Source organism: Aspergillus mulundensis, assembly GCF_003369625.1.
Source record: "Aspergillus mulundensis strain DSM 5745 chromosome Unknown scaffold_2, whole genome shotgun sequence".
Taxonomy (NCBI): domain Eukaryota; kingdom Fungi; phylum Ascomycota; class Eurotiomycetes; order Eurotiales; family Aspergillaceae; genus Aspergillus; species Aspergillus mulundensis.
This window is the reverse complement of record NW_020797890.1, coordinates 453,147-463,746: the sequence shown is the minus strand read 5'-3', so window position 1 is coordinate 463,746 and position 10,600 is coordinate 453,147. Positions and strand designations below refer to the sequence as shown.

Genomic DNA, 10,600 nt, shown 5'->3' with positions numbered 1-10,600 from the left:
CGGGATGGCTAGGCCTAAGCCTAGCCATGTTGGCCTTTTGGCTACCGTCACACCTCCATTTCCCGATTAGGAAGGTGCAGATCGCTGGCTTGACATTAACTAAAAAAAAGGGTAATTATATAACTACTTTACTTTACTTTAACCTTATAATATAGTTTTTTTTACTATATAATAATTTAAACCTTAACTTTATAATCCCTTTTTTACTTATAATTTATATAAATAAGTTTAGTTATAAAGCTAACTATATTTTATAGCTATTATAAAAATATAAAATCTATATTTTAATTTTAATAGTGCCCGGGCCGCAAGCCTTATAATACTTATAATAAATATAAAAATAAGGTATATTTATACTACCTTATATATATATTATAGCTGCTAATATATAATAAAAAAAAAATAAATAATTTATTATAACTATAGGCCTTTTTAACCTGTTCCTTTAATATTTTCCCCTTAGTATAATTAACCTAAATATATAATAAGCGCGCTTACTATAGCTAAAGCCAGATTATTAATACTATAGTATATACTTATTTAATAACTTATAATAAGTAAAAAAATATTATAAAAATATAAAATAATAATATATATAGTAAGTAGCTAATTAAATAGCCTATATAATTAATTTTAATAAACCCTAGCTTTTTTATTTACCTTTAACATGCCTATTATTATTAATTATATTTATTACCCCTATACCCCCTTTTATACTTATAATAGCCATATTTTTATTATTACCTATACCTTGCCTGCCATGTAGGCGCCTACAGCCAGCTATTATTATTAATAAAAATAATATTAAATTAAATATTAATAGCTTAATTATTATAAGCTCCTAGTTTATTATTAAAAATAATTTACCTTTATTTTTATAAACTATTAAAGTTAACTCTAGCCCTTTTATACACGCAAACCTAGACTATACTTTTTTATTATATTTATTTTTTCTAATTAATTTTATATATTTAGCTATTATAAACCATAATTAAAAGCTATTAAATAACTTTTATTACTAGCTTAACACATACTAGCTAAAAATATATAATTATTATTAGGAATAGTGATTTAATATAAATCTTTAAAAAAAAAATAATATTTACAAGCGTTGCGTGTTAGCTAACTAAAACCAGGAAATTTTTAAATTTAGTTTATAAAATAAAATAAATCCTGGTAATATTCCTTTTTACCTCCTAAAATTAATATAAATTAAGAAAATACTAATTATAAAAGTTTATATATTTATTAAGGTTTATTATATTTAAAATTATTAATATTTATATAAAGGCTATATTATTAACTTTTTATAAAATACTAGTTAAGTATATAAATAGCTCCTACTTTTACCTAAAAAACTTAAGGTATTAATCTTATAGCTATTTAATTCTAGTATAAACTAGGGAATATACCTATAATTTTATTATAATTTTAAAGTATAGTGCTAGGCAGTTAAATAATAACTAAATTATTTTTAAGTAAACTATTTAAGGTACTAAAATATAATTAAAAATAACTATAACCTTATATAGTTACTAAAAAATAAACTAGTTAATTATTTTATTTTAAACCAGAAGCTAGCCGGTAAGTTAATTATTTTAAATAATAACTAATAAGTAAACCTTAATAATATACAGGCGCCTAATATAATTATAATACTTAATTTACTTATAATAACCACGGAACTTAAGGCTTTACAAGCCATGGTAAATAATATTACTAAGCTAATATATAATAACCCTTATTTAACTCTTTTTTTATTTTATATAATATTATTATTTAAGTTTAACTACTTATAATAATTATTATTACTAGTATTTCCTACCCTTTTTTTTTATAATAATATAAAGCTAGTTATAACACACCCGCGCGAGGTATTATTTATAAATTATGTTAAATACTTACTTAAATATAAAAGTAGCTATTTTATACGGCATTCCTGGTTTTAATATATTTACTTTAATATAATTTATTATTAATAAATAAATTAACAAGCTAGTTTTTATATTTATAACCACATGCCTAGCTAGCAAGATATTTTTATAAAAAAGTTATAAACAGCCTTTTAATTAAATATAGCTAAATTATCCACGCTATTAAGTTTTATTATTAATTTTTTTAAAATTATTCGCGGTACGCGGTCATTTTAATATAGTAAAAAAAATAACTTAAAAGCCATAATTAAAAAATATTAGTAAGTAGCCTGTTTTTTATTATTATATATATTATTTTAACTACTTATTTTTTAAATAGGCACAACTTACCTATTTTTAACATTCTTTGCAGCTAATTTATACTAAAATAACCTAATATAATAATTACCTAAGTATAAAGCATGGCGCGATAATATAAAAGCTATTTATAAATAAATTATATAATATAATTTATAAAATAACCCTTATATTATTATAATATAGTTTTATTATTATTACCGCGCGTTTTTTAATATAATTATTAAGCTTAAGTTTAATATTATAAATAATTAATCTTGCTATAAATAGCAAGATTAAAATTTAACTTATAATTATAATATATATTAAATATAATTTATCCCTATTTTTAATAACCTTTAATAATTTAACAAGTTATAGCGGTTATTTAAGGCCTATTAAGGCATGTATATTATAGTTATAAACCCTTTTTATATATAAATTATTATTATTAATATAAATTATAAGGCTATTTAGCTACCCTAGTCTTAGTAAAAAAACATACTTGCCTATCTTACGCAGGTTATAAACCATGTACTATGCTATTATTATAATATAAATTACTATTAATAAAAAAATAAGTAAATTAAGTAGGTTATTTATTACTTTTATTTTCCTATAGCAACACGGCGTGATTTTTAGTTAATAAAACTAACTAGTAATATATATTACTATTTTTTTTTAGCTTATAATAATATAACCCTAAATATATTTAACCTAACTATTAACTTAGGGTAGCTTATAAACTTAAACATAGTTATATATACTAGTAAGTGCTTCTTACTTTATTATATTACTAAGTATATTATAAAGCTTAAAAAAAAAATAAGGTTATATAAAAAAATTATAAAATTAATTTTTAAGTATATTAATACACGCTGTTTTTTACTATTACTAATATAAAAAATAATAAATACCCTAATTATAAAGCAAGATTAGTTTATATAAAAGGTTTACCACCATTTACTAGGCCTACTACTTTAAATATTAAGTTATAACATGGTTATTATTTTATATTTTATAAATTAAAAATAAAATAATTTATTTTTACTACTAGATATAGACCGCAATAATACTAGTAATAAAAAAGGCAGTATTAAATAAGATTTAAATATAATAATAAAGTATATGCAGTGGCTACTAAAGCTTGCTAATTTAATACTATTATATTATATATACTATTATACCCTATAGCCTAAAGCGTATAAAAAGGTTAAAAGCAAGATAAAAAATTATGTTATTTAGTACTACCTAATATATAGTTAAGTTATAAATTTAAAAAATTTTACTTATGTTAAGTTAATACTCCACTATTTATTTATTAAAATAAATAACCTGTATATAATTAATAAATTAGTGTTTAATAACTTTTATAATATATACAAATATTACCGTAAATACCATGGCTATAAAAAAAATAGCTACATGTAGGATAATAAAAATATAAAAAATAAAATTAATTTACTAACTTAGGATAATAACACTAGCCTAACCATTAAGGTACTTTTTTAAAAGGCTATGGCGGCTTAACAACCCAGCCATAATAATAATTTTTTTATAAAACTTAATAGCCTGGGCCAGCGCAATATTAATTAATAATATAATTAAATTTAGCATGTAAAAAAACCTGGTTTTAATTTAAAATTTTAGGATTTAGTAAAGGCAAATTACCTAGTAAATATATTAACTTATTTATTAGCTTATTTAAATAGCCTAAAGGTTAAGCAACACTAGCTATATAATATTATAATTAAATATTATAAAAGTATCTTATAATCGCGCGGTTTACTAATTTTTTATATAAATAATAAATAATAATTTATTTTTATATATTTATTACCCTTATTAAAATAATTATTAATTAATTTAGATAGCAAGGCTAGTACTAGTAAATCTTATATTATTAGCCTATTATTTATAACCCTAAAATATATAGCTTTTTATACTAGTAATTATAAAACCTTTATTATTATATAAGCTACTTTAACTAGTATTATTATATATAATATTAATAACTAAACCCTATACTTACTATTTTAATTATTAATTATATTAAAAGGCAAGGGGGGTTATAATTACTTATAACCTTTAGTACTATTAGCCTTATAAGCAAGTTTCCGCGGCGTGTTATATTTAATTATTAATAAAAAATTTATAATAGGTTTAAAATAGCTATACTATATTAATTAATAATATTATAAAATCTTTTTAAATTACAAAGCTAAACCCTTTAATAACTTAAATATTATCCTAGCCAGGGACTTTTACTAGCTGCCTTTAGTTAGCTAAAGCCCTTTTTTTAAGGCCATATCTTTACTTATAAATAAAAAGAAAAAGGCCGGTTAGTATTTATATAATTAATTTAATCTTATTATTAAACTAAATATTATTTATTACTAAACCACAAGCTTTTAAATAACTTATATATTTATTCTTGCGCTAAAGCACTTAAAAAAAATATTATTATAATAAAAAACTAAAAGCTTTTTATAACACAAGTGCAGGCTAAGTTACCTGCAGGCAAAAGTAATACCTTTATAAATATAATTTATATATATAAAAAAAAAATAATATATACTAATATAATTATAACCATGTGTTAAACTTTAGTAAGCCTATAATTATTTTATAGGTTAATTATATTAAATTTAGTGCTATAACTATAAAAATAAACCAGGCTAGAAACCTAGCTAAAAAGCTTATAATTTTTTTTAATTACTATATTATACTAATATAAAATATTTAAATAAAAAGGGGTTTTATAAATAATATTATAGGCATGTTAATAAATATTATATAGCTACCAGGAACTATAAATCCCACTTAAAAGGTGTTACTTACTTTAATAATAGCTTTTAACTAGTATAATAATCCGCATGTTAAAAAAAATAATAACTATAATATAATACTAATTTTTTATATAAAATAAGATTTTTATTATTATAATATTATTTATACTTATACATAATTCCTGGCTATACTAGTATATATAATAATAATTTATAAGGCTTAGGGTGTTATTATTAAGCAGGCTATTTTAAACCTTATTATATATAAGAAGTTTTTATTAGGTCTTACATACATGGCTATATCACGTGTATAATTACTTAAAAAATTATTATTTAAAAAACCTTTTAGCTATAACTAGTTAGTTAGCAGCCCATTTAACACTAAAAAATAAAAATATAAAAATAGTTATTTAAGGCGCTATTAATATATATTTATTATAATTATAAATAATATCTCTTACTACAAGAGTAATAATAACATAGGTATAAATTTAGGAATAAAATAATAATTTAAACTAGCTTTATTAATTAGGATCCAGCCCTGTAAATACTAATTATTTTTTAATAACTTTTTATTAAACTTATTTAATAAACTAGGGAACTTATCCTTACCTTTTTTTTTATTTACTAGTAAACCTGCTTTTTTTATAAACTTGGCTATAATACTAAAATATATTTTAATAAATATTTTTTAGGCAGCAATAAACGTGTTTTTTTAAGTAGCTATTATATTAAATAAGTTATAAAGCTACTTAGCGCGGCCGCGGGTTTATAATTAGGCAAAAGTTAATATTTAAGTAAATACTTAATTATTTACTAGGTAGTATTATAACCACTTTATAGCATGGCTATTATTTTTTTTTTTTTTTTATATATTTCTTTTTTTACGGCACGGGCGGCGGTAATAATATTTTTAATATTAATTTTTAAATTATTATAGTTAGTTACTAGCTTTATAAACTATTAATTAGGGTACTTACTATAATAATTATAATATTTATTTTTTAAAATATAATAATAGTTAGCGCAGGCGCTGGATAGCAACCTGTTAATAATAACATAACTTATAAATAATTTATTTTTTCCCATGCACTAAACATAGGGCATAAAAAAGTACTTTTTAATAATTTATGCTATAATTACTTTTATATTACTAGGTAATATAAAGGTGGCCTCCAGGTACTTAACCTATAACTTTAGCTTTTATACTAGTGGCATTTTAGCTAGTGCTTGTTAGTAATAGTTACTTATAGCCTTAATATAATTTATAATATATTATATAACTAGGGTGCCAGGTAATAGTTTTATAATAAAGTATAAAAATATAATAAATAATATAATTATAAATTATTTTTTATAATAATATACTAAAAAAATAATATAATTAAGTTTAATTTTAAAAGGTAGCTATATTAGTATATAGCTTAATATTATAAAGTTAAGTTTTAGGTATTACAGGGATAAATAAGGTAATAACTATTTATTATTTATTAAAAGTAAAATATAACTTAAATAATAATAAAATAAGGCTATGGTATTTAACTAGCAGGCTATAAACTATAATAACATGCTTTAAATAAGGCTTTTAAAGTTATTAAGTAATTAATTTTATTAGTTTAAAGTTAAATAAAAGATATTAATAAACTAAAATAATATTAATATTTTACTAAATACTTGCTTTTAAATACTAAATTTTTGCCTATAATTTATACAAGCTATTTTTAATAATATTTATAGTTAACTACACCTAATAAATTATAATAAATTTAAACTTTTTTATTACTAGGGTCCAGCCCCAGGAAAAATAAACTAAAAAAAACTACTTACTTATTATTATTATTATATTTAATACCCTTAAAACCAGCTTTATTAATAAAATTATTTATTATAAGGGCTATAACACAGGCTATAATAGCTAGCCTAGCTATAATAATATTAAAGTTTATTATTATTATAATTATAAGATAGTGCAGGCAGCAGGCGGATTAAATAATATATATAAGTAAGGTAATAGTATTTACTTTTTTTTTTTTATTTTTTTATTTTTTTTTTTNTTTTTATTTTATTATTATTATTATTATTATTATTACCCGGCACAGGAGCTAAATACATTAGTTAACATACTTATAAATAAATAAGGGCTATAACTTATATTTATTAATATACCATGTATTAAAATTATTTTAATAATAATTTATATAATTATTACTAAAGTAACCTAATATAGTAATATATTTTATAAATAGCCTGTGGCCTTAGGCGTAATACTTATAAATTAAATTACTTTTAATAAGCATGCTAATATACTACCTAATAATAGCTTTTTAATTAATAGGGCAGGCTATAATTTTTTTTATTATATTAGCTTTATTAATAAGCTTATAAAGCGCAAGCTCGTGCTATAAATAATATAATTATTTATAAAATTTATTTAAAACTACTAATTTATAGCCTAAATAATTTATTATATTAATAATATAAGCCGCCAGCGGCTAGGTTAATAAAAAAATAGGTAAGTAAATAAAAAAAATAGTACTATTATTACCTTTAATATTAACTATTATAATAAAAAAAATTTAAAAAATTAGGGGTTTATAAATTATAGGTTTATATAAGCAAGCTATATATTACTTATATAATTTATTTTTTTATTATTTTTTAAATATATTTATTAAATTTGCTATTATTACGGCTATTAAAAAAAGTGTTACTATTTAAGACAGGCTATTAATAAAAGTGTTAAATATTAAATAAGCCATTAATAGTAGTATTTTTAGTATTTTAGGCGGGATAAACTTTGTTCCAGCCTCGCGTATTACTCCCGGCATTAAAGCCTACGCCCTAGAAATAACGGGACCTACGTAATTCTGTATGTACTAGACCATGTGTACGATTGTGGATCTTTAATAGAGCTGTATGTCGCCTTGCTCAGGGGTGGTTTACATATATATAGTTATGCCGCCTGCAATGATAACTAGCTGAATATACAACCACCTACCTAATTTTTAGATCATTGGATAATTCAATGAGATTCAATTCCATACATCTACCTAAGTGAGACTCCGTTACCTAGTACGATCGCCTGTCCGAAAATGAAAATCCCAAGATGCGAAAACCTGCTGGTATCTAGCTACATAGTATAAATACAAACCCGAAGCCCATTAATATCTGAAACATAAGCGAAGGAAAAGTCAGAGAGAGAACATGGAATCCGAGAGCGATGTTGCTGGATGGTAAGAGCAAAAGAAAGTGCTAGGGAATCATCAATGAATGAAGGTATCAAAGAGGTATCGAAGAAGAAAAAGACGAAGAGAGAAAGTAAACAGGCGCTTATCCCGAGTCAGGAGGAGGCACATGCTGCATCTCAATGTCGTTATGAGGCTCCGTATTGCGAGGGAGGAATTTCCGCTTCACCGTACTCAGTCGCTGGTCGCCTTCTTGGTAGTATTCTTTGAATTGCATGTAGGTCGGTGGTCGTGATCGACCGAAAACTGCCATCCAATTCTTGATAACGTTTCCTTGTGTAAAAGGACGGTGGCGATCGGCTTTGGCGAACTTGTGCGAATTTAGATACTCACGGGTGGTTTCGCCGCGGCCGACTAGGAAAAGATGATATGCCCACAATGAGGCAGGATAAGGTGCTGCGATGGCTCCGTAAATAACCATCGCGAACGGCACTCTCCATTTATCGATGGCGTCGCCAAAGCTGATGCCTTCTCGCGAACGGTACACAAGGATGTGAGCCAGGCTTGCACCGAGTAAGAAGAGAGCGAGCAGTGTGGATGTGCTGACGAAGGTAAAGAAGTATCGATAATTTCGGCGGCCGACACAGTTGTTCAGCCAGACACAGTGGTGGTCAAGGGTCTCGATGCAGTTATCGCAGACGCGACAATGGTAGCATCGTGGAGGACGCCAGATAGAGCATGTCTTGCAATACTTGACAGGGACGTCCATAGCGGCTACATCGGAAGTTGCGAGCTTCACCATCACCCAGTCGTTCGTCGGGGGGCCTATGGCGAGAGGATCTTGAGCAGGATCGATAGGAGGCATCTGATGGAGATTTCGAGGAATAACCTAAGGTCAATTAGTAGAAGCACTTGAATGAGAGAAACAACCTGAGCTTACCCCTGGATCAACCACGGATGCATGTATGAATGAGGAGAAGCATAGGTAGAAGATATAGGCGAAGACGACTGGTATAGCTGGAGAAATGTTGTGCCATAGCCAAGGACCCCTGGAAAGCTGTTAGTGATACGTCATAGAAATTTATGTTATACAGCCTTACGAATAACCGAAGAACAAGCCAGTGGGCACAAGCACAAGGAACGCTGTTGCGATGTTGACTGGTTTGTCCCTCGAATTCTGGAACCTGCCTCCCCCCCAAAAGATTGTATTGCCGACAAAATACTCGTAGTTCCGGCCCTTGTCCCGACTCTTCACAGGCTCAGGTTTCTTTTCAATAGACCGCGGAGACGAGTCGGCAGACGATAACCGTTCATGCGTCCGGCTATCACGATTTTCTGGGGATGCATTTATATTATGCAGCGAGAGGAAAGAAAGAGGCGATCTCTGAGGCGGCTCGGGCTCGTTGGTGCCTTTGTAGTTCACTCCTAGATTGAGGTGCGGTGGCCTGTCCCTGTCGTATATGAGATTCGCGCTCTCGCTTCTGACCGTTGTATCTGCGGTAGGACTAGCGTTCGAATGATTTCGGTCTGGGATAATAGGATCGGTAAACTCGGTGCCACGCGACGGGGGAACTTCCTGGTCCACAGCCGGAAGGGAGTTAGGAAAGGTGCTGTTGGATATCAAACTCCGCCTGTTCTGGTTGAGTTGATCACCCCAGTCCTCCGTTGAGATAGTGGTCTGGTTTGTCACAGGACGCCCACGATGTGCTTGTAGGCGTTGCGAAGACATGGGACGGAAGAAGCCTGACGCAGCCAATGACGGGATGTGAGTACGGCTCAACCTGCTCGCAGAACTTTCGGGTCGGTTTGTTATTTGGCTGGTCGAGGCAATGGAACTTCTCGCAGGCGGTGGGCCACGCCGTGAAACAGAGGGTCGCGATTGCGGTACAGCGTGTGATGACATAGTATTCGTTCGCGACTCATCACCATCGTCCGACATATCCGTGACTCGCGACGAAATCCCGCCAACGGACGGAGGGCGCGGAAGCCCTAATGCATGCGGCGTAGGATGGTTGGCGGTCTCACTGTCCTCCATATTGCTCTGTTGGAAAGCCATTGTTGCCAGACAAAATTGAAAACGATGTGCTGCTATCGGTTATCGCGAAATATCATGTTGTGGTGGAGTCGATTGCGGACAAGTTCGGCGAAGCCCAGGGGGTTAAGGAGCGACAAGAAGAAAGAAACCCGCTAGCGATGGACAAAAAAGAGTGTAAGCGACTGAGATCCTGTCAATGAACAGTTAGCAATCTGCGCAGTATATTTCACCAGCCCGCGCATTTCTAGATAAGGATAGCAATGTCCTTGGCCCCTGTCTCACTACTAAGGGGGGTTCAGCACACATACCTTGCGAATGAGGTTGAAAAAGTACTCGCAAAAGCTGAGCAGCAAGTTCAAATCACGCCACCCACATCATGAC

At 27.7% G+C, this 10,600-nt stretch overlaps 1 protein-coding gene across 1 annotated transcript; it reads right to left on the bottom strand.

The window, feature by feature from the left end:
• Nucleotides 1–8,329: 8,329 nt before the first annotated feature.
• Nucleotides 8,330–10,240, bottom strand: erf2 (palmitoyltransferase ERF2; the record flags this gene model as incomplete). The annotated part of the gene is made up of 3 exons (XM_026744834.1): nt 8,330–9,073; nt 9,125–9,233; nt 9,285–10,240. The coding sequence occupies 3 exons, from the start codon at nt 10,238–10,240 to the stop codon at nt 8,330–8,332; spliced, it is 1,809 nt and encodes a 602-aa protein (XP_026605700.1).
• Between the last annotated feature and the right edge of the window lie 360 nt (nt 10,241–10,600).